We start from the raw sequence: 24,810 nt of genomic DNA on the forward strand, positions 1-24,810 counted from the left end.
TAGGTAGCAAACCCTCCAAAGCTTTTCTCACTGTTCCTGACGGGATCATTAATCAGCAAGCTTAGATTACAGTTCAAAAATATAAACAGGCATTTCCTCCGTGGTTTGAACATTTTCCAAAGCCAGTTTTGCCCCCTGAGAAACCAATTTGTTTTGTTTGTTTATTTAAAATCACATAATTTAAAACAATGCAATTTATCATATCTTGAGTAAAGCAGAGTGCACGGACATGGCATTTTTTGGTACAAATAAATGTCATTCATATATATATATATATATATATAATTCATATATATATATGTGCCACATTATGCACATAATATGTTGTATGTACATAAACAGTCCTAAAACATCTATTTTAACAAACTGGAACTAATTATATTACTTTTTTTTTTATTATTATTATTATTATTATTGGTTATTGCCAAAACAAACTCAAACTAAACGGGCACGATGTGCTGATTGAAGTGATCAAAAAGGAATAGTGTGCTACAAATATGATGAAATCTTCCCAAAGAGGGGCTCTTCTCTTTCTTTTGAAGGACGTTTTGTTACATTAAAATGAGACCATCTTTAGTGTTTCTACATAGAAGGAAAAAAAGCTTGGCCAATCAGTCATCAATACTAAAAATAAGATACATTGCAATCACTTTGTTTTTAGTATGTTCGGGACATCAGCAGTAAAAAGCCTTTTAAAAGCAGATTTTTTTTTGTTTGTTTTGCTGAGAGAATGCTGGCAACCCCATCAGAAGGAGCCGATCGTTATTTGCAATAATGTTCACTTCCTCCTGCTCACTTTTCATTAAATCCAAGCCAGTCCTGGAGAAGCGGTTCATCAGTAATGAAGTGTGGAATCTCCACAGTTTTATTGGTCTTATTGGTCTTCCTGTCGAAATGCCCAGTTACAACTCTTTAAAATAAAAGAACAAATCGAACGGGACTCTCGTTTCCTAACGGTCAGTCCTTTACAGGCATCTAGTATGTGCAAACCAGGAGGGGAACACACTTGGCAACACTCCCACCTTCTGGTTGGGAAAAGGAATACTTTTTAGACAAACCCACAGATTAGTTTAGGCAGCTTGCAGAATATAGACGAGAACCATGCAGTGGTGAGCTTTACATTTATATATTTCAAACCTTTGCATTTATATCCGTGCACAATTCTCTTTTTTCTTTTCTAAAACTAGTTATTACAATGCCATTACACTCGTTACAGATTCAGAACTCATCAGAAGCAGAAAACCATGATTGTGGGAGTGCTCAGTAAACTCATGTTATGCCTCTGTAAAATGCATTTCAATGCCACTTTGGAGATCGCTTGACTTGCACCCTGGGTCTAACATCTGTAAACAGCACCGACACTGTGGAGCTGTAGAGCCAGTCTTCTGAAAAGCTGAGACTGCCTGGAGCAGCTGTCCTGTTTCAGTCTGAACTCCCTCTCCGTTCTCAGTCCGGGCATCTCTTGTGAGCTCTTGGGTTCAGGGTCAGGGCTTACCCTCAGCACCCTGTGACAGTGGGGTCCAGGCCAGAGCGCTTGGTGATGTTTAACTTGACTAGTTCTTCAGCGCTGGTTGGGTGGATGCCCACTGTTGCCATCAGTTGGGTGTAGGTGGCACCACACCTGCAGCAGGGAAAGACATGACAGCATTCGTACACATCTCTGCATCATCAGTATGATATACCACAGTAAAACAAGGAAAGACATGACAGCATTTAAACACATCTCTGCATCATCAGTACCACAGCCGTCTGTGTCGGTACTTGACTAGTCCCAGTTTTGTGAAACTGAAAGATTGAAATTTGGGAAGGGGTGCGATTGTGATAATGCTTACTCTGTAGAGAGAGGTTGAGCAGCAGAGCTCTATACAGCCTGAAGGAGGCGGTGGTTTATTTCTCTTACTTTATCGCAAGGGCAAATCCCTGAATGACTTCCCCAGCGTTTGGTCCAGTGAAATGGAACCCAAGGATTCGCTGAGCCCCCTCCCGCAAACAGACCATCTACAACATAAAGGAAAGAAAGTTAAGTGGAAGCACTCCAGCCAGAGAAAGAACGGGTTACACACAAGAACATTGCAGAACCGAACACTCACCTTGATGTAGCACTGACTGGCATCCCTTTCTGCTACTGTGAACTCTAATGGTTTGTAAAACGCATGAAAAACCTGAGAAACGAGAAGAGAAAATAACACTGCCGGTAATTCTAATGTGCATGCTAAACGAAATCTCACATATGATTTATAATACATGTGTCTTTGGTAAAGACGAGAGTTGGCAGGCTCTGTGTTGGAGTGACAGAGATGGGGGGTAACAGCAGAGAACTGACACTGTTAATTAAGGTACAGAACCTCAGCAACTCACTGGTGTAATCCTAATCCAGCGCAGTGACCTCAAAGCTAAATGCTTTATTATTGGAGAAAATCAACAAGAATAGCAAAACCACTGAACACAGTGTATGTCAGGGGCCGGGGCCATTCCAAGATAACAGCATGCTTGTTGCACTGATGGCTATTGGCAGCTACCAAACAAAGAAATTTGATTAAGTGAAAGCCTAGAATGACTTCTCTAATGTAAGCGAGGTATAATTTTCAAGGAAGGGCCCGCTGGACTCTCAGTCCCTGTACTGGCAGTGTTTCTGTACGATCCCCGGGCTCCCAGTCTCCCAGCTCTACCTCGATGCTGTCCTCTCCGTGCCGTCTGACCGCCTCCTCTTCAGACAGCCCCACGCTGCCGTACTCCAGGGGGGTGAACACTGTGGTGGGAACCTGGAAAACAGGCAGCGATACTAAATCCAGACTCTGCAGGTCTACATGCACAGACGTGTCATTTATTGGTTAATAATACTAATCCCACCCCCCTCCCCATATACTTTAGACATAACACTTACTAACACTGCTACAATCTTTATTTTTTTATATAAAGACATGCCTTACAGTTTGCATACTGGAAGACACTATTAAATGGCAAAGATTTTTGTATTGAAAAAAAGTGTGTATTATTTTAAGTTCCTAGTTCCTGATATGTCCCTTTATGTCCATCTAGTAGTTTTTAATAAATTTAACGTTAGACGCTTTTAAAGTTAAACACTGCACAAGCAGCAGCCCTTTAACTGAGCAGTTAAAAGCACACGGCCGGGGAGCGTTTACAGTGTTTTTACTCACACAGTCGTAGTCCATCAGTTCAGTGGATTTGCCGAAGAGCCGGCGAGCCAGGAGCTTGCCTGCTTGGATAGCTGTGGGGGTCAATTCAGGACGCCCCTAAAATTACAAGAAACGCAAACCATTTCAATTAAAACAGCAAAGCAAAAATACGCAGGACAACTAATAACATCACTTTTATATATTAATAAAAAACAATTAAAAAAAGAAAGCTAAAACCTCATTACTGAATGTTATCTACTACAGTATTTCTTTGCCCAAGGTCTCTGAACTGGCCGATTGTCTGGAATTCATCAAGGTATAAACTGTACCCAAGGTTAAAGCTTGGGCTTCATGTCAAATAACACGAAAACGTTGGCTCGCGTTGACCACACCGGTTTTGTTTTCAAGCTCTGTGCAGAAGAGCACTCCTCGTTCTTTTCAGCGAGGAACTGTTTTGGTGACAGCATGGCACGTAGTCGATCACAGGAGAGGGCAGAAGGGGAAATGTACTACATCAGATCGGAGAATAATCGCTGCTTCAGGGAATTATTGTGTTTAAAAAGTTCCATTGTTTTGAACAGAAAGGCTTTGTATTCGGTGCTAGGCAACAAGTCAAAATATAAGATATCACGAAAAAAAAGGATTTGGGCTTCCTGAAGTCTGACTGCAACACAACTTTTCTGACATGTTATGAAGGATATTACAAACGTATTTTTTCTTTTAAAAATAACTTGCACTGGCTAGACTAAAATGCAAAGAGAGGGGAACTGCATTTTATCAGCCAATTAATAATGTAAAATATAAATAGAAGGGCAGCCATCTGTCAAGCACAATTATCAAATAAGTGATGTGTCAACAAGCACATTCAGTTGGGAGCAGAGTCCTCAGCAGTGGAAACAGTTCAGTTTTATCTGTGCCACCCAAGTCTGACATTTCACATGCATCTCTTTCCCACGTTTCTCCAGGTGCTCGTCAAGCATTGTTTATCATACTTTGGTGGTTTCAAAAGAACTGCTTCTGTTAAACACGAATCTTAAAAGTATTTAAAATTGCAAAGTGTCATTCTCATCTGTCAGGAGAGCTACTATCTTCTCACCCATCTGTGCTTCAGGAGTCAAACACAACTGGCTGGATTTCAAACGAGACAGAACATTAAGACCGCAGTTCGCTTTCACAGTTTTGTGAACCTGTCATTCCGACGTCCCATTTGGCTTTTTTTTTTTTTTTTCTTCTCTTAAAAAGCAATCCTTTGCATTTCAAAACTGCAGTGGCACAGACTGCAGAAAGATACCGTGCAGGCGGGGCCCATGTAAGCTTCCTCTCAATCCAGCCCGCTTGGCTGCTGAGACCTACAAACTTGTTTCACTATTCTTCCAGGACACACTCCCTGCAGCACACCTCACTGCTGAAGTGCACAGTGATCAGGACTCACGTCAGCGATATCTCCGATAGCGTAGATGTGAGGAACTGATGTCGCTTCATCAGCAGAGACGATAATCTTCCCAGTTTCTCTGTTCGTTTTCACTCCTACTTTTTCCAGGTTGAGGGCTCTCGTTTCTGGGGCCCTGCCTGAAAATGTACAAATAAATGAATTAATACTCCTCCACAACTCACTTGTTAAACTTTAATTTTTTTTCAAATTCTCCAACTCCTGAGTTTCCAGGTGCAACGTATTTTATGTTAACACAGACTTAAGGAACTCGGAAACAAAGTAAAGCCTGCTTTTTCAACACAGATTTCACTATCAATAAACATTTACATGAATCATTCCACTGCGCAGCTACCATCTGCCCCCAGCGTGTCACGTCTCTGTGCCTGTGTGAGCATTTCTGTGGATATGTTTTCATCTGCCTCGACTGTACTTCCTCTGGGGGGGCTGAGAGAAGCTGTCGACACGAAGCAATCTGTCTGGCTGTCTGTCTGTCTCACTTTCCTGTTGGGCTTGCAGGAGATTTCAGAATACTGTTACTCTTCTTCTTCCCTTTGTAACAGCACAGGCAATCCTGCAACCTCTCCCCCTCTAATGCCTATCTAATGCCCCCTCCTCAAGCCCCTTTGCAGCACAGCCACTGATGCTATCGTGCACCAAAAATAATAAAACAAGGGGACCTTATCTTGGTTGAGCCATGAAACAACTTCCTCCTGTTGTGTGTGTCTGGATTGTGAGAGCTGGACACTTTGCACATGGAGGGTTCATTCAGATTGGAAGGGGGAGGGGCTGGGGTACTTGCTCATGGAAGGTTCATTCAGATTGGAAGGGGAAGGGGCTGGGTACGTGCTCTTGTTCCTGCAGCACTAATACATACTGATTATGCGTGGACTGTATGAAACAACAGGGCTAAAAGAAATACAAAATATTAAAATGGAAATGCAAGTGTTTCAAATGCATTGCTGCAGTGTTGTAACACTCCACAATGAGACCATACATACCCAAGGCGGTTACTTTAAATTGTCATTATTAAGCTATGCCTAATGTTCTGCTTAATCCTCAGTCCTCTCAATACAACACTTTACTTTCTAAAGAGGCGCAATACAAATCCATTTGCGCAAACTGCTCTGCAGACTTGAGCCATTCCTGGCTGCTCGCTATGACAAAACCCAGAGGCATGCAGTAAATCAGCCCCTTGGGTTTTTAAACGCTGCGTACAGACAGCGAGTGACTAAATAGAAAGCATCAAGACTCAAATAATCAACAGCCGGTTATTGTGAAGCTGGTTCAAGTTTCAGTTTGATTTCATCCTGTCATATGGTTAAGAGATCAGCTTGGAGCTGGCAGTCTATTCTAACCTGCACGCCGTTCCTTAAAGCTGCCGGTGTTGCCAGCTAACTGAGGAGGGTAAGTACGGGCTGCTTTCAAAGAATGATGATACTGACTGACTGACCGATGCAGTACAGTACACAGGCGATTCGGTCACATATTGATCTTGGTCAGTCATCGCTGACATACTCGGTGCTTTGCATGTCAAGGTGTATTTGCAACAGCCTTGCTGATCAGTTAATTTTGTACCCAATAGCTTGGAATCAGCTATCCAATAACATAATTTAATAAGCTTTTGACCTTCTCATTTTCACTCCCACTCCAACCCCAACCAAAAAACAAAACTTTTTTTTTTTTCAATTTTCATAAAAGTGCACATCTTGGCCTAAAAATACATATTGCACACTGATATAATGAATCATTTCTCTTTGCCACTGGAAACACTCTTGGAAACGGAGTGTTAATGCCAGCTGGATACACCCTGAACAAATAAAGAAATAAAACAACCCTCCTCATAGACCAAGCAATTCTGCCTGTGGGACTGGGAAGAGTGGGGAAGGGATGCTGGTCAGCATTTTAATTGGGAGACCTGGCAGACAGGAAATCCTCAATACTGCTCTGCTTCCTAATCTATTATCCAAGGGACCTGATGTAAAGAGAAACAATGAATCAGAACCCAACCCGCCAATCAGCCATTGGGATTGCAGCCCTCGTAGTGGAGAATTAATTCCAGGGCGAATATAAAAGAAGATTCCAGACTGCCTTGGCTACTGCTGCTTTCATCAAATCAACGTGAAATACGAAAGTACAAAGCATGCTTAATCATAACAAGCATTCTGCGGTACGCTCCGAGGAAGAAACCGTCTTTCAGCGCTCAGGCTGGAACCAGATTAGAGGGGAAGGAAAGGGAATAGAATGATTCACTTCAACCCCACGCAACTCTCCACTGAACTATACATTTACATCCCAGTCTACGATCCGCAGTAAGAAAGCATAACACGAGCACAAAACACTTCTTTATCAAATAACCAGTCAATGCTTAACATAATCTTTAGACTTAAAACCTGCTAATCTCTTTGCTATTACACCGGTCTCTAATGAACCAAGGGGTAAGCACGTGACTTACAGAATCTTAAACGAATACGTGAATGAAGTGTGTCTGCAGAAACTCTATACTGTTACTTGCACACAGCCAGAATGCGAGTCCAGCTAGCACCATGCGAGTACAGCAGTCGAAGATGAACAGTAAGACCGACAGGCCAACAAACATTTCACTTCAAGCCCCTATATCGAATTTACAAACAAAGAAACGCAGGCATTGACTCACTGCAAAAAGCTGAAAGGCAGATTTAGAAATTCAAACACTTTTAAAATGCTTTTGACACACACAAAAAAAACAACATGTAATTCAGACAGACTTTGTTACTTTAAAAAAATCAGATATCAAAACAGAACAAAAGCAACAATGGCAATACAAAGTGAAAAAAAAACAATACGAAAGGAGAGATTGAAATTTCCGCTGCTGGAGCCTTCTTCAGGAAATCCACATAGAGAGAACAAAAGAGGGAGTTCAGCATCCCGCTGCACTGGCACTTCCTGATGGGGAAAGCCTGCTCTCCAACATGTCCATTTCAAACTGCCCTTTTTATTTCCATCACATCATTTCACTGCCTTGTTTTTGATTTTGATATTTGTTCTCCGTGCTGACAAAGCAGTGTCCCAGAAAGTATTGTGGGATGCCAGTGATGTGTGAAGTGAATTGGCCCTTCCATGCTGCACCGGACTCCATGACCAGTTACAATATTGCAGCATTGGCTCAGCACTCACCATACCTACAAATGACCTTTCGTTCTTGCGTCTGGATACATGGCTCTATTACGCTGCGATACAGAAAGTCACGACTCGTTGGTAAGCATGCATGTAAAACGGTCTAGCGCACATCGTCCTTACCTACTGCCCACAGCACTGTATCAAAGGTATCCTGGTCCTCTTTGCCAGAGTCCAGGTCTGTCCAGGAGACCAGCAGGCGCCCCGTCTCCAGCTTTTCCACTTTGGAAGGACTGCATTTCCAGTGGAACTTGGTACCATAAGACTCCATGTAATCCGTCACTAAGCAGGCAATTTGCTGCAAGAGACACAAGACTAAAAATTAACTGGAGAAGGAACCACTAAATCATCCAAAAACATGCAGTTTCAGAAGCATGCAGAGACAGCATTCACTGTGAGCAGAAAAGGGATCGGTTCCTTACATCAGCGGTTCTCAACCCAGGTCCACATTCAAACTGAGCTCTCAGTTAGTTAACTAAACCCTTAATTGAACTAACAATTAGCTTAATTAAGCCTTAAAAGAGTTGGAGAGTTCAAATTAACGGTAAAATCGGATCAGTAACTTGAAATCTGCAACTTGTTAGAAAAAGGTCTAATTAAGCAAATGATTAGTTCAATTAAGGGTTTAGTTAAGTAATCTTGAGCTCAGTTTTAATGAACACCAGAAGACACAGGGGTTCCTGTGGACCCGGGTTGAGAACCACTGCCTTCGGGGATACCGAAATGACTGCTACGAGGGGCCTGGGGAGCTACAAGCTAATTACTGCACTCCCAAAACACTTGCATGATATTCACTGAACACTACAATGGGAATCCCAACCAGGATCTCTACATACGGGGTAAGGTTTGATACACAAGTTAAAAATGGAATACCTGATCGAACCCTCGCAGTGGAATGCTTCTCACCATCACAGAGGCGTCCACACCGATGCCTGTGACAAAACCAGCGCACTCAAGGGCAACATCTTGAAAACCAGCAAGTCAAGGAAGAGAGTGAGCTGCAATACCTTTTACTACTACTGCATGCTTGCACTGTGATTTACCAGACTTACTAAACAAGCCTACAAAACAAGAATTATACTTGGGTATTTTAAGCCACTTGTGGAACATTACAACACTGTGATACTACCTCTCTAAATGCAAGCTCTGATGCAACCAGAGCCAGTCCTGAAGAACGCTCTCCTTCAGGGCAAACCACACCTTTGAAATCTTCCCAGCTGCTCTGATAATTCAGAGGGTGAAAACCCACCCAATCCCCCGGCCGGGTTAAAAACTAAAACCAACGACCAAGACAGGCTCAGAGTCATAGCCTTCCCATGCAGATGGGACCAAACGCAAGTATATTTCCTGCAGCATGTTTAAGGATACAGCTGGCACCAACAACCAACCTAAAAGAGAAGAGAAAATAAATTAAATAAATACAATATGACTGTGCCTGTTGAAGAACTAGCAAAACTTAATATCTGGAAAAATGATCTGCACATGGAACTTGCACAACTATTGTAAGAGAACAGGAAACAGGCAACTAGAAGCTTTTAGTCCATTCTCCTGGACATACCATAAAACAGGCAAAAAAGTATTGTTAAAACAACTACATAATGTTTGATTGGGAACATTACCACAAAATAAATACTTGTGTGTCATTTTAACTTGTCCTTTAGAGGGTAACTGGACTGTACAGGGACTTTGTTTCTATATACAGCCTAATTAGAGCACATCTCCTGCCCCATGATCCCTGCAACAAAAAGTTCCCTTGTAAATGATACAGAATTGCCCTACTCATACACAGCAAAAAGAAACACTGGCGCAGGAGAGGTGTGCGAGTGTGAGTGTGTGTGTGGCCTCAGTGAATTATGCCTTTAACCCATATGAAAGAGAAGGTGCTGCTAGAATAGATCATTGGAATGTCACTGCTAATCCCTGCAGCTGCTAAACACTACATCCCAGTCTCAATGCACGGTGCACATCGCCTTTCCAGCACCTTTCCCTCCAGCAGGGAATGCTGCTGTACTTCAGCTTTCCCTTCAGTACACCTTGACAGGTAAGTGTCGTGCAGTCATTCACTCAAACAAAGCAGGCACGTTCATATCAGCATCCCCAGCTTGCAACTGTCCCGGTAATGTATAGCTGTACTTAACATTTACTGTCAGCAGGATTAGGGGATTAGACAGGGGCTTTGCTACAATTTCAGAGATTTATAGCAGAGATCTTCCTCAGCTGATGTATTTTTGGGGGAGGGGGGGTACCTTTAGCTACCACTATTTATAGTACACTATTTACATAGGCAAAGCCAGGCTTACAAAAAGAAACTGGTATTCTAATAAAAAAAAAAAAAAGATTTGATATATATCATTCCGTTTAACCTTTGGATCCAGGGGTCTGTAAATCTGTTCTTAGGCAGAGTGGCCCCAACTAGCAAAATCTTTCTGCACTTTAAAACAGTTCTCATTACAGTGGATCAGGCAAGCCATGGACAGAGCAGAACTGTCTATGGCACAACAACACTGCCTTGGATATAGGTAACACTGCAGTTTAAGTGTTATAAAAAGTAAATTATGCATCGATCGATGCGTTACAAAGGAAGTCAGAAACTATATTAGACAGCCGTTGATAATAATCTACCAATATTTTCAGAAGACTTGTTGGGTCCTGTTCAATTGACTGGGGAATTTGTTTTTTTTTTTTTAATCCATCATCCATTACACGTTAGTTTAAAAAAAAAAAAAAAAAAAACACACTGCGGTTAACAGAAGAGTTGATAAAACAGGAACCTGGTCCACTCACTGCTATCAGCGAGGGCTCATATATCCCACATGGGTCAGGGACAGCTACAGCATGCAGAGGATTTGGCTCTCCAGTACTTCTCCTCCAACCCTGCCGAATGTTATCTGGTACACAGGGAGCTGTGATGACAGCCCAAACATTGCTGAGACTCCCTCAGTCCCAGTTTCCAGAGGGAGCTCAGTATGCAGGACTGTGCACTCATGTTTGGCTGGCCCTGATCTGTGCCTCCAGACTCATTAACGGCACTTTCCACAGATCCTCTCTGGCACTGAGTGAACAAGCACAGCAGCGCTACTGTAGCCCCCGCAGGCTTTATTTAGACTAAGACTCAGGAATGTGACGGGTAAACATTATACTCCCTTAACACACTGTTACAACTTGCACCCACAGTCCAGTGGACAAAAGAGGTCTTGGAAAAGGACACACTTCACAGTTATAAATCTTGCAAGCATGTGCTTTATTTTTTTTAGCTATTACCTTTAAATATTTAAACACCAGAATTACCACGGATTATGGTTTGAGTTCATTTAATATCAATATCTGTTCTCAGCTCCACGGTCAGCTGCTTAAACTGTTTAATGCAAATCAACTCTACAATGAGTGTTACTTTTAAAACAATGTCTTTGAGATCCTGTTGAACTGGTTTTCAATTCAACTCTGCAGTGAACCGATCAATATGGAAACACAGAGTATATTTAGCAAAACATAAGAAATGATCTTGTCAGGACAGACAAAGCATTTGAGAGACTGACAACTGCTTTGCATGTTTGGCAAAAAAATAACCAATTATTTCTGTTGTGTAGTTTTTTTTTTTTTATTATTTCTCCTAGCTGCAAAGCTGCAGAAGTCTGGCTCATCAAGTCAAAGTAACCAGGAGGAGGATCCAACAGGTTCATTTATGTAAAAGGTTGACGAGACTTCAGTATTTTTGGCCACAGTTTTGCTATAAAACTCCCTCTAACTGTTGTGGAAGGGGTTGTTTTTGTCAGACCACCAGTCATGCTTTTGTTAAATGACGACGGGACAGGCAGAAACAGCCCGTTTTTAAAGGGTTAAAACAGCCCAAAACCCTCCGATCGTACGGAGATCCGTTACTGAAGCACTGGCGAGTAACTGCACTTCTGGCTGTGCAGTACTCCAGCAGCACTGACTTAACTGTGAAGGTAGCAGACCCCCAGCTCGGTGTTCGTGCCTCAGTCTGTGGGCTGCTCCCACCTCAGCACACACTCTGATAGTTCCTGCACTGCTGTAGCTCAGGTGTGCTGTGAAGTGGCTCCGCCCCGGAGTTGCAGATCACTCTCCTGGGCGTGCAGCAGCTTTAAATTGCTGCAGGGGATATTAGTAAGGCTGCTTGGAAGCCAGCTTGTCAAACTCTCCATCAGCTGCTATCCATCCAGTACCATCTGTATCAAAGACGTCCGATTTTAAAAATTAATAAGATAAATAAATAAATAAAATAAATAATGATGGACAAGTCCTAATAATCTATTATACTAACAACCTCTAGCCAAAACAAACAATCAAAAACGTTCGTGCTGCAACAATAATGAATATATACTGCCACCAAGTGGTCAGCTCCATGCTACAGCAATCAATGCACCATCTACTGCAGCATCTGCATTTCAGTAAGCAGCAGTTACTGTGCTGCCATGAAACACTCTCACCAACCAGCTTTATCAGCCCTGCATCCACAGCCTACACAAGCCAAGCCAAAATAAACCGTGCTTATACCTTATACACGACGTCTGCAACGTATCTGTTCACTGGGTATGTATTCTTACTGTATACCGACTTAGTAATGAAGTGGTCACATTCACTTTTCAAAAGAAAATATACAGGCGACAGTTTGCACCGGAGCAAAGTCTTGACTTACGTTTTTCCAGGTGATTCTTTCAACCAGAAAATGTCATCGCTTGAAATTCCATACTCCAGTGATCCAGGAATCTGGAACACACATTCAAACAACGGGGTCTAGCGTCTGACTCACTGTCTGTAGGGTATTTTGAATAATACTCAGCATTAGGAAAACTTCCTTCATATGTTACTTAGCAGAATTGTATTTCACTCATCTGCAAAGGCAATTGTCAGAATGCACTGAAGGTCATCCTTTATAAAAAGACAGCCTGCAAGGACATGTGTGTACAGCATGGTACGTATTGTTATCACAGTTAAACAAGACAGGGCTTTTGCAGGAGACTCACATGTGTGGGGTACTTTGGCCGTCCTCCAGTTGCAATCACAATATTTCCAGCAGTAAGGACAGACTGCAAATAAACAAGCCATCCGTGTTAATTTAATTCACTGAGCACAGTGACAACAAACACACACACACACACACACACACACACACACACACACATCACACCATTTGATTCAATTGCACCGATTCCATATACTGTGCACAGTCAATACTGAGATGTAACCCTCCTATAGAAACCACTGTAATTTAAGTTCAATTTACATTTGATGAACAATACATATGGTCAGCTTGGGGTTGCCTCCTTCTCAACTCCAAATGACACCAGCTCACAATATAAAGTTGCAGCTAAATGAACATTATGTTGGTTAACTGCTTGGGTACTGTAGGCTTCCAAAAGCCTACCCTGTAATGCAACACTGTAAAGGCTCTACAAACGATTGCATGCAAAGGGATTCAGATGTGGATCTCATTCCACTGGGTCCTAAACACTACTGTTCTATTCTTACTTTGTTTGTCTGTACATTTTCCTGTATAGATTTGACAGCGGAAGAATCAAAACCTGGTACACAATACAGCAGTATCACCTGACAGCACTCAAACATTACATATTAAGGAATGGATCCCATGGTGTCAGGTAGTACGATGTGAGGTAACAGGTGTCTGGAGAATGGAGAGTGATTTAAAGCACAGATTCACAGATTTATCAGGGCAACACTGGATATCCTTCTTACCTCTTTGCCAGTTTTTGACTCTGCCCTGACAGTGTGTCCATCCATCAGGCTGCCTTTAAGGTTCAAATACTTTACTTTTCTGTAAAAAAAAAAAAAAAAAAAAAAAAAAATTATATATTAAACAATACCATGTTTCACTAGACTTTGCTTTTAACACACAACTTAACCTAGCAGAAGTCTCTACAAATAAAAGGTTGATTAAAAAGTTGGGGAGTGAAAACCTGTTGTGTGATGAGTCACGGAATACTCCATAGCTGCAGGAAACTGTTATGCTTCAGTAATGATGCCTGACATTAACAGTAGTGATATTCGTTCTTTCTCATTCCATTAAATAATATACAGTACAATAGCTTTGACATAACAGTTCTTAGTGCAGTTACATTTCCATGGTCCCCGTAGATACTGTGCTTGTTATTTCAACACCTGTTTACCCTGCAGCAATTCAGTTTGCTTCCAGTAAAGAGCTCACTGTAGGATCTGATCATCCCCTTGCACCGACAGGCTTTTCCCTTACAGGTGCAAGCTCTACACAATAAAGAATGAAAGACGATACTGATCTACGTGCAAACACGAAACACTGGAGACAGAGACAGCGAGCGAGCGAGAGGGGTGCTCTCGTTACGGAGTCAAAACTTTGTTTTAATATCAAAATGCTGCAGACAAACTCCCAATAGATATTTGAAGAAGAAAAAACATTTTGGTTTTGCACACACACACACACTACAGTTCATAAAGGCTATGTGGTACGTTTAAAAGTGCTGGGATCAGTTATTTAACCCTACACATACAGTAAGCAACATAATATTCAGTTGTTTCCACCAAGGTCGAATCCTTTTTATAATTTCCTTTTAAACAACTTCAGTACTCCCTCGTTATTCCACAACCCGACTTAAACATCACAAAATTAATTAATGCAATATTGAAATTCGGAATTAGCGAAGGACCCTAATACCATACTGCCAACACTGCTCAACCACAAATCAACCCCATTTGTTAATTAAACAATTCTGATACAGCATGGCAGAACTGTGGTTTTGTTATTACGATTATATATTTATTTTATTTGACCCACAAAACTGGGATGCAAAGCCTCCTGAAGTGGTGGTTGACTGAGTGGATCTCCTACTCACTTGTCCTGCAGCTGGACTCTGTGTCCCCAGTTCAAGGACCTGATGTAGTCCTGAACAGCTGATGCCATGGTCAACCTGAAAAAAAATCAAATCAACAAAAATGACATCAGTCATGGCCTGTGAGACCAACGTCGTCTAGCCCAAATCTGCACTGGGACCCTGAATTCAAGTCTTTGCTCTGTAACTGTAAATCTGTACAGACACGAGATGCTGAATCCCATCTAACCTAACTTTAGTATTGTAATGTTACTGCATCATATTGCACAGTGAATCAAATAAACACCCTTTTGCTGCTCCTCCATTTCACTCAGTGTGTTGCAATAAGTCTCCAGCAGATGGTGCTAAAAAGCTACCTTGGACAGGAGGCCTCCAGTGATCTGCACTGCAGAAACCGACTGTCTCTGCAGCTGGAATAAGTCAAATTAATGAAGGAACAGCTCAGTGGGGGTTTTTATTTGTGTGCATTATTCATTAATTTTTTTAGCCCATTGATGAAGTTCATGGATTGCATCTTAACTGTGTGTTGGTTTTATAGCTGGGAAATTCCCAATAAACAACGCGTTTTCTTTAAGATGGTAATAATAATAATAATAATAGATGGTTATGCAAGAACAACTACTATTGACTGTCTTTGTCCATTTGTTATGCATTATTGTTGCCTCACTTTCCAATACACAGCTCTGTGTTTGTGTTGATTCTAGGGGGCACACTGAACTCCTATGCCATGACCGGAGTCTCACCAGTCGTGGGTGATTGGGCTGGGTATCGTCCAGCCATATCTCTGGGCATCTTTAATAGCACCTCCGAGAAGAGCAGCCTGGTGCATTAGTTTCTTGGGAATGCAGCCCACATTCACACAGGTTCCACCGAGACCCCACTTGGTACCTAGATTCAAATGTTAACATGCAGAATGAGCACCAGTTGACACTTCAAAAGAACCATCATAAAAGCACCACACCCTGTGCTGTAGGCTTCATTTTTGCATACCTTTAGGTGAAGACTCCACATAATCCAACACAGCGACTTTCTTTCCAAACTGAGCAGCTGAAAAACACAACATCACACAGAAAAGCAGTTTAGAAATGCAAAACGTCAGTTACATTTTTTTTTTCTCTGTGACTCACTAAACTAAACAGCTCAAGCTGCTTTGCATTGGGAGTCTTATCTCCATCCCTGGCTACTGTCTTGTGGGCGAGTGGCAAAACAGAGCAGGTCTCAGTCAAGACACGGTTAAACTTTAAACCCAGTGACTTACCTTCTTTTGAACAGGCCAGTCCACCTGATCCTCCACCGATAACCACAAGATCATAGTCATATTTACCTGCGCAAAACAAAAAATACACGACATAAGCAGAATACATCTTCTATGTTCTCATTACAATTGTTATTATATTACTCAGTAAATGCGACTTTGATACATAGTCACTTGCAATAGATCTATTATTATTTTACTGTGCGTTTAAAATATTAAACAGCTCTAAACTTTAGAAGGTACATTTTTTAAATTATGCTACAAAGGAGCTGGAATGTTTAAATATCGTTCCTCCCCAGTACAGTCTTTTTGTTTTGTTTTTTGCGGCGTTACGGTATCATTTCAGATGTTAGTGCACACACTAACAATAATATAACTGAACTTTTCGCAGAGCACACGAGTAAAGGAAGAGAGCCACCTCTGTAATTGTGCCGTGTCAGGATATACAAAATACAACTGCGATAGAGCCCCTGATAACTGGAGCTGCATATCCACTGTCGTGTAACTCAGCTAAAGGTCTTACATTTACAGAAACATACGCTACACTCCTTCACACTCAGAGACATTACCTGACAGCTGTCTTCTGACTGCACTTTGAAAGAAAACTGCCCGTTTTAACCGGCGTGTCCGCTCACAGAGGGCAGACATACTGTTTATTAGACAACAGGACCCCGGTGGGTAAGCTGTCTGCCGCGGTGCCTGAATACTAAGCAACCAGAAAAACACACAATAACTCGTGTAACTGTGAACAATGCAATTATCCTGGAGTGTCAGCTAAAGCGTTATTACTGACTTGACTACCACATGCCTGTTAAATACACAACCCAAAACGCGTGTGATGTGTGTATTATAGATATATGACATGGTCAGATAACTATACAATCCTATGTGTCAGCAAGGGTATTATGAAATGTACTGCATGTATAGTGAAATGTACTGCATGTATAGTGAAATGTACTGCATGGATAGTGAAATGTACTGCATGTATAGTGAAATGTACTGCATGTATAGTGAAATGTACTGCATGTATAGTGAAATGTACTGTATGGATAGTGAAATGTACTGCATGTATAGTGAAATGTACTGCATGTATAGTGAAATGTACTGTGAAATGTACTGCATGGATAGTGAAATGTATATGTATGAAATGTACTGCATGGATAGTGAAATGTACTGCATGGATAGTGAAATGTACTGTATGTATAGTGAATCAATTTATTCTATTTTATTCCATTTTAAAATGTGTCACCTCTGGGGGAAAAAGTCTTACACAAAATATTTAGCAAAAAAAAAAACAAAAAAAAAAAACCGAAGCACTAAATCAGTTTTTATCTAACTTGCTACTTAGTTGCTTTTTTAAAAAAAATTGAGTAAACTAAATGATTCAGTTTGTGTTTTGTGATTTTCTGGCTACCAGGTGGCCACTAGCTGTCAGCATTGCTCTTTCAGCGACAGCTCTGGTGTAAAAGCATGTAGTCAAACCTAAGGTTCAACTGTGTCCCTTTCTGGTTTTTTTTTTTTTTTGTTGTTGTTTTGTTTTTTTTAAACTGAACACATCGGTTCTGAACAACTGTTGCTACTGAGCAGAACTGAGTAGATTAAACATAGTTTGGCCCTGGTAGTCTCTCGTCCCCACAAGTGCGGGTTTACTGGCTGCACATGTGTGTGTTGGGAGCGGAGTGGAGTAACCTGACCAGACTGGCTCAGGCACACAATCAACTCACGCCACCCAGCAGAGAAACACCCTTTCCGCTTCGAAGCCAAAAACCGTGCCTGACTCACCTCGTTCCAAGAGCAAACCACAACACGGGCACAAGCAAAGGTAAACTGCGCTTTCCTGCAACTTTCATTAGACGGACTTTTGTACAGTTACATTGTATACTTACATTTAAACTATAGCTAGAATTGAACTGGCAGCGTTCCGCTTTACCCTAACTAAAACAGAGCGTCAGAATATCTTGAACGTCAAAGTTCAGTTTTGCAACAACAGCAAAGAGAGAGATATCGGATGTGATACTAGGACAGCAGAAAATGTCTATGTTGAAGTTACACAGAGCATACAGTTCTGTTAGGGACTGGACTCGTTTAGAGAAGTCGTTTTTGATGTTCATTTTTTAGATTTTCTTCTGTTTGAGAGGTGCAAGTTGTATAAGATGATTTAGGATACATGTACTGAATTCCCTATATTACAAAAAACACATGCAGTCGTGCGCCACCTTGTGTCTTGTTTGTTTTAAAGATCTGCAGTACGAACCCTCAAAACGAGCCTCGGTTTTAAAATCGTTTCTGATGGAGTTCTACACAGCCCTCCTTGCAGCCGGGCTCGCTGGCCTGGTACTGCTGGCGGTCGTGGCTCTGCTTCTGCACCACAGAGGCGCCTACCTGATGTGGCACATTTACCTTCAGGGCTACATGAAGAGCCTTTTCAGCGGCAGAAGCAAGGAGCAGAGGATCCTGGATTTTGTGCTGAAGCATGCCGTGCCAGGGGACCCCACCAGTGTGCTGAATGCCATTGACAAGTACTGCAGTCAGCAGGAGTGGGCCATGAACGTGGGCGATGAGAAAGGTGGGTGGTGTGGTGTGGTCAGACAGCCTGCTGCTGGACTTACACTCCCAGCAATTAGTCCAGTTGTGCCTTGTGTTACATCTAGGGTTACCATATAACGCCATGTTCACTGGGGCAGTTCAGGCTTTAAAGGGGTTTTATTTAAAAACCAAGACTGTTTAAAAGCAATTGAGAACTCTCAAGGGTGGAATAGCAGCACGAACTGGACAGCAGGGAATTCAGTAAGACAGTAAAGTGATTGGTAACACCTGCTGTGTTCAACTCAGAAATGGAAACTCGGGCCACTGTGGTGAGCGTGTTTAACTCTGCAATGCCTTCCCCAGGTTTAATCCTGGACAGAGCCTTGCAGGAAGCTAGCCCCTCCCTCGTGCTGGAGCTGGGCACCTACTGTGGGTACTCTGCCCTCAGAATGGCTCGTCTGCTCAAACAGGGCGCTCAGATCCTCACTGTGGAGTTCAACAGAGACAACGCAGGTATTGCACGCCAGATCCTGGAGTTTGCTGGGGTGAAGGATAAGGTAACTAGTACAGTACTTTCTTCTAGCTGTACCTTTGTGATTGAGTGTTTAGAAGTTATGGATACTTAGCATTAGTAAGTGAGAATTACTGATGATATCAGAAGCATGTTAATACTGGAAAACCTTTTAATGGTACTGTACTGCTTCGCAATGTTTCAGTGATGTCATGCGTTTGCTCTTAATATATACAATATATACCAGTAGACTCTAATATTCATGAACTACAGCCATCAGAAACGTTAATAGTTTGTAAAGTTATTTAACTGTAGATTATAATAATCTAGTAGGATGCTGTGTGATGCACAAGCTGATTTTCACCTGCTTCACTTCCTGACTGCTATTGATATGTACTTGTATCGTACAGCACGGTATACTGATCGCTTCTACAGCTGAGAGAACACAAAGACACTTTTTCAGGAACTGTTGCTTGAAACCCTGTCTCCCCTGGTGTGTCATGCAGTGGCCTGAAACATAGTCTCCTGAAAACAAGTTTTAAGCCATAGAGTGGCTCAGTGTTCCCTCAGTTTAACAGCTCCTCTGAGTGCGCTGCCTCCTTCCCTCACTGCAGGTGCAGATTCTCGAGGGCCCCTCTGAGGAGGTGATCCAGCAGCTGCAGAAGAAGCACGAGGTGGACACTGTGGATTTCATCTTCATCGACCACTGGAAGGACAGGTACCTCCCCGACACCAAGCTTATGGAGGTGAGCTATATGACTTCTCTGTGTACCTCCGGTGCCTGCGCTTCATCCACTGGATTCCATGGGAATGTGGTATTCACCCTGTGCTTTTTCATCCAGTGATGATCTCTTAATACACCAGAAGACAAATTGCTTCCCCTTCCTGTCAGTCTATCATATTGCTTTGGTGGGAAAGGCCTTTTATTCTCAAGTTTAATTTTTTTACAAGTTGGTTCTTGTTCAGTGACCGAGCTGTTAAATAATAGATTAGCAGCCCAGGGGTATGACTGGGAAGAAGCTGGTCAGTTCTTTAGCGTTACTGCCAGGCTCTATTGTGCTACGCTGCCTGCAGCTCTTACTGTACATAGTCTTCATTCATCTTTCACATGGAGCTGGAACAGAAGGAAGGACCAACAGTTCAGCCTCCTGCAGAGCTTTATTCTTTCAATGCAGGGTCACTGATCCCACTGCATTGCCATTTAATACGAGCTTGACATAGCCTAGAGGCCAATAGATGAGGTGTCATTTACAAAGCTCTTCGTAAAGCCTGGCTTCAAATACTAGGCAATGTATTTCAATCCTTGTAGTAACAACACAAAAGAACAGCTTCTCTTACCCTTTTCTGCCAGTGTTTCAAATACCCTCAATAAAACTGCGTGCATTCTAATTAACAATGCCCCCTCTCCCCCAGGAACTGGGTTTGCTGAGAAAGGGAACAGTCATAGTGGCAGACAACGTCATCTTCCCTGGAGCCCCGGACTTCCTGCAGTACGTCCGCGGCAGCCCCAAGTATGACTGCACCTTCTATCCCTCTCGCCTGGAGTACCTGGACGTCGAGGACGGGGTAGAGAAGGCTGTGTACAAGGGCTAGACCGTCAGGGCCACCGGGCTCACTTCACATTAATGATCCAGCGCTAAACATTTTCACTGTTGCCAGACACGAGTGATACTTCTTTACATTAACAATTTAATGGAGCATTACTAAAGCTCAGATGCCAAATAAAGGTTTTTTTTTTCTTTCTATAGATGGGTTTTAGGCTTTAACAGTGTACTGATTTAATCTCTAACTATGTAATATTGTTCATAAGCTTATCAGATGCATCACTGGTTTATAACAGATCCTTAAACTAAAGTGGTGCCGGTCGTCCTGAAGGTCAGGCGGGTTTGGACTGTAGAGGAATCCCTTTTTTAAAAGATTAAGACCTGATCTCTCGTGTAGCAAAAGCATTATTTTTAAAGATTTGATCGTTATGATTTTCAAATATGTTATAGTCCTAAACACGTTTCAGATCCTGGCCGCTAGTAGATTTTACATGCAAGTAAAGAGTGAAATAAACAGTAAGATGTGTATTTTGTTCAGTAAACTAGCGATTTGCCAGCACTGCAGTGCTGTGTTGACCTTTCCCATTGATACCGGGGAATGCAAAGTTGGTTTACCACTTTGCTTTGCAGTAGTTGGAAACCATCACTGCAGAGACAACAAAGAATGGGGAGGAAAATTCAAGGTCGTAGCAGCCTCTGGAATGTGATGGAGCTGCTGCGTGTGTCTGATCAGGAATTCAGAGCACGACACTCGGGTGACTAGGTCAGTTGGTCTATAAAATGTCTAGGAGGACTGTTGCCTACCTACTTGAAATAAAACACAACTATTCAGTAAGTTAAATCAATGAACTTATATAGAGTTAACCCTTTCATGAAATACAGAATCTTCATATTCGTCTGTCATGCTTTTGAGTCTTCCAGACGTCCCCACATAAAGACTAGAAGAGTTCTATCTTCACATGAGGTCGCCACTCTTACACAGCGAATCACCTGAAAAAGAAAGGAAGCGGCAGCACATTTTTTCTCCATGTTCTTTCCAGGCATGGTTTATTGAAAACACACCAAATTGATATTTCTACAGACCTGCGTTCTTTTACACAAGCTGAAAACTCTGCAGGATATCAGTGAAATGAACCGGATCCATTCTGCCACTGTAGCGTCAATTCCCATTCCTACAAAAGCATAACCCACTTGCTCTTCTATTAAATCACACCTGTTTGCACGCTTCTCAGGGTTAGAATACAATGTAGTACAATGCAAAGCCCCAGCTGTCTAGAGACTACATCGACAACGCTAAGAGTAACACTATATAAAACACATTGTTATTTTTAATCTACCATGAAAAGTTTAAGGCACATGATAGTTACAAACACATTTGCTACTAAATAGTACAATTACTTTTAATTAAACGATTTTGATCAGTGATATCTACATCGGCAGGTCTTGCTCGTTATTCATTTCTTCAGCTGTTGTTCATTCAAGTTCGTTCACAGCAAGTTTTGTATCAGTATGGTTAAAATACAGTTTAATATATATTCAGCAACAAACCCCCTGGCCTTTTCTTTAAAAACAAAAAGACTACTGCAGGCCCTTTGGTAACACACTGCTAAACAGCACTTAGGGATAGACAGATGCGGCCATCTTATACAAGTATTGTTATTCTTTTTAAGTCTGGGTAATTTGTTCATTTCAAAATCAAATTTAGTACTGTTACATTCGCAATATATTTCTTTGTAGTATATTTAAAAAAATACAAGGTTTTCAAAAAAAAAAAAAAATCACATAGTAAAGAAATCTTACTTTAAACGCAGGCACGTGCCATTCTCAGTTTAAATGAGTGGATGAAGGAACAAGCAAATGAGTGTATGAATCAGCCAGAGTGATCCTGGAGAGCAGAGTGTGTGCTCCATTCATCACTGTTACTGATGGGTGTGGCTCAGAGCAGCCCACAGCCACTGCAGGGCTTGCATTAGGGTAGTAAAGAGAAATGATCACAGAACCTGCATCCCTTCCAAGGCAACGTGCCAGACTGAAAACTGCAACAGTTGTCTTTTTATTTCTTAAACTAATGCAAGCCCTGCTTTAAACTGAGGTCACTAGCCCTCCGTCCTCTGGCTACTCCCAATGACTCAACGCAAGTAATACCAACAGAGATGGCAGTAGAGTGAACAGATTAGATTACATTTCACTTTTTTTCATGCTTCCTTGAAAGGGTTTTAAAAAGATGCATCAAAATCAGAGTGATTAATTCATATATCATTGTACTTGTTAATACCTCTCTTGCGAAAGGCATTGCACTGAAAGCTGGTTAAAAGGGGGGTCTGTCTATCCCTGCATCTAAAACTGGAACTTCTAACAATATGGAAACCAGGTTAGGAATTTCTGGATTTACTTCCTTTTTTCTTTCTTTCTTTTTTATTTTAAACAAAAGTAGAAAATTAGTTTTATATAATATCATATATATATTATATATATATAATATATATATATATATATATATATATATATATATATATATATATATATATATATATATATATATATATATAATTTATTTATTTATTTTTTTACTTGTTACAAAACAGGAAGGAGTGAGCGGCGCTCCTCCATGGGTTTGCAGCAGCACTCCGCCACGTCTCTTCCACTGAAGCTGTGCAGTCCAGGGTCTGTAGTACAGACACACACGTCACAATGCAGAAACACCAGTGAACACGCTTGGATTACGTTTTCTTCATATACATTTATAAAACCAACAAAAAAAAAAAAAAATAGAAAATGCTTTAAAAGGTTCCTTTTGGCAACGGGAGATGAAACCTGCCTCCCCTGCCCCGCCCGATCGCACACTGTTTATGCACAAAATTTTTTTTTTTATACAGACTAATACAAAGCAAAGTTGGACTTGTTAAGAGATGTGCGAAATCACTGAAGAGCCGGGTTAACTGTTAACATAGCAGGTGCTTCACTGTCTTCTTTGAAGAAAGGGTTAAGCAAGTCCAAGACCTCAGAGCACATACGCATGCTGTTTGTGATTTGTTTACTCAACAACATTGCTGGGATACGCAGAACCACACAGATTCGATCCACATTACACTGTGGCACTTCACACTTCCCTCGGCCCAGATTAGCCACTGAGATCTTCATTGCTGGATGCCCTGGTTCAAAGGACGCTTGAACACCTCTGTCATGTCTTGCACTTGACCTCGCAGTGAATTAAAAACACAGTGAACCTCTTTACATGGAGAACGTCAATGAAGCAAGCTTTGTGTAGATCGCATTAGCACACTCTCTAAGAGGATTCTACTACCCTTGTGCTTTCCAGCCCCAAACCCAATCTAAAGAAACATTCTTCCCCCTACAAATCCATCAAACCGACATTCACTCCCTCGTTCTTCAAAACTAGAAAACATAGGAAAGGAAACCATCCCAAAACTCAAAGTGAAAAACACTCAATCGTTTTTTTGTGTTCTTGGAGAGCACATTCTAGACAGGTGTCTGCTCACAATACGCTCTGCAAGAACGTAACACTTTTTTTGCTTAAAAAAATAAAATAAAATACTAAACACTTGTGACTGTTCTAAAACACAGTTAAAGTTTTTAGTTTGACCTTTTTTTTCCCAATTAAACAACCGCTGTGTCCCCACCATCAAACCTTCTATTCTCTTACTCGACACCAACTACCTTCTGGATAAACTGCAGAATCCAACCAGTCCCGGGAGAGCTCGTGCTGGGGCAGGGGCGCCACGCCTGGGGGAATGTTGATATGAGAGTAGTACGTAAGATTTGTTTTGTTTTCAGTTGTTGAAAAGCACAGTAAGTTCATGTAATGATTAAAAAAAGTCCACAACGAAAATGACCTCCAAGTCGAAAGGCAGTGGTGAAACAGGAGATCCTCTTTTAAATTCAGGATTGCAATTTTAATTTAAGCCTGCAAAAAAAAACAAAAAACAAAAAAAAACAGGAGTCGTCAGCAGACAGTGGCAGTGCTGTTTGTATAACACAGCTCTGATGAGTCTGGTATTGAACGAGAGAAACACGAGTCTAACAAGCCACTACAGCTCCCATATATGATGACACCACAGTGTAAATGAAATGAAGAAATGAGAAAGCACATGCCAGGAGCTCGTCACATCTGCACCAAGTTTCCTTTAGCTGAGCAGGTTATACACTTGGACTATTTTACTATGAGCTAACTGTACAATGCCTTAAAAAAAAAAAAAAAAAAAAAAAACACCACCTACCCCCTTTTCTACGGGAAATTCAATCAATCTATATTTTATATAGCGCCTTTCATAGTGGACCACCATCACAAATCGCTTTACAGGATGCAGTAACAAGAAAATCCATAATACTTTAAATACAACAATATTATTCTTATGTATTTACTAAAATCGATCAGTAATAATGATTGTC

The 24,810-nt window shown here is 41.5% G+C and overlaps 3 protein-coding genes across 13 annotated transcripts in view; 1 reads left to right on the forward strand and 2 right to left on the reverse strand.

Annotated features, from left to right (window-relative positions):
• Nucleotides 1–381: 381 nt before the first annotated feature.
• Nucleotides 382–16,893, reverse strand: LOC121297113 (thioredoxin reductase 2, mitochondrial-like). Its single transcript, XM_041223153.1, has 17 exons — nt 16,389–16,893; nt 15,823–15,888; nt 15,555–15,611; nt 15,308–15,452; nt 14,568–14,642; nt 13,438–13,516; nt 12,708–12,770; nt 12,380–12,450; nt 9,091–9,110; nt 8,596–8,687; nt 7,846–8,020; nt 4,570–4,706; nt 3,159–3,254; nt 2,670–2,762; nt 2,091–2,162; nt 1,901–1,998; nt 382–1,621 (listed from the first exon to the last, which is right to left on the reverse strand). Exons 1-17 carry the CDS (start codon nt 16,465–16,467, stop codon nt 1,498–1,500), a joined length of 1,542 nt encoding a protein of 513 aa, XP_041079087.1. The 5' UTR covers nt 16,468–16,893; the 3' UTR covers nt 382–1,497.
• A 426-nt stretch (nt 16,894–17,319) lies between these two features.
• Nucleotides 17,320–20,601, forward strand: LOC121297114 (catechol O-methyltransferase-like). 2 transcript variants are annotated; one of them, XM_041223154.1, is made up of 5 exons: nt 17,320–17,641; nt 18,059–18,385; nt 18,709–18,902; nt 19,471–19,602; nt 20,270–20,601. In XM_041223154.1, exons 1-5 carry the CDS (start codon nt 17,479–17,481, stop codon nt 20,447–20,449), a joined length of 996 nt encoding a protein of 331 aa, XP_041079088.1. In that variant the 5' UTR covers nt 17,320–17,478; the 3' UTR covers nt 20,450–20,601. The 2 variants fall into 2 exon arrangements, with proteins under 2 accessions (XP_041079088.1, XP_041079089.1); XM_041223155.1 differs by having other exon boundaries at nt 17,553–17,641; nt 18,226–18,385.
• Nucleotides 20,602–24,195: 3,594 nt separating this feature from the next.
• Nucleotides 24,196–24,810, reverse strand: part of LOC121296848 (armadillo repeat protein deleted in velo-cardio-facial syndrome homolog) — a 131,511-nt gene continuing 130,896 nt past the window's right edge. For all 10 annotated transcript variants that reach the window (XM_041222702.1, XM_041222710.1, XM_041222712.1 and 7 more), the window contains one exon: nt 24,196–24,325. Coding sequence is in view for 1 of the 10 variants with exons in the window: in XM_041222707.1 (XP_041078641.1) it covers nt 24,320–24,325 (6 nt within the window). In the remaining 9 variants the exon portion in view is untranslated. The remainder of the gene's footprint in view (nt 24,326–24,810) is intronic.

Source organism: Polyodon spathula, chromosome 22, assembly GCF_017654505.1.
Source record: "Polyodon spathula isolate WHYD16114869_AA chromosome 22, ASM1765450v1, whole genome shotgun sequence".
Taxonomy (NCBI): domain Eukaryota; kingdom Metazoa; phylum Chordata; class Actinopteri; order Acipenseriformes; family Polyodontidae; genus Polyodon; species Polyodon spathula.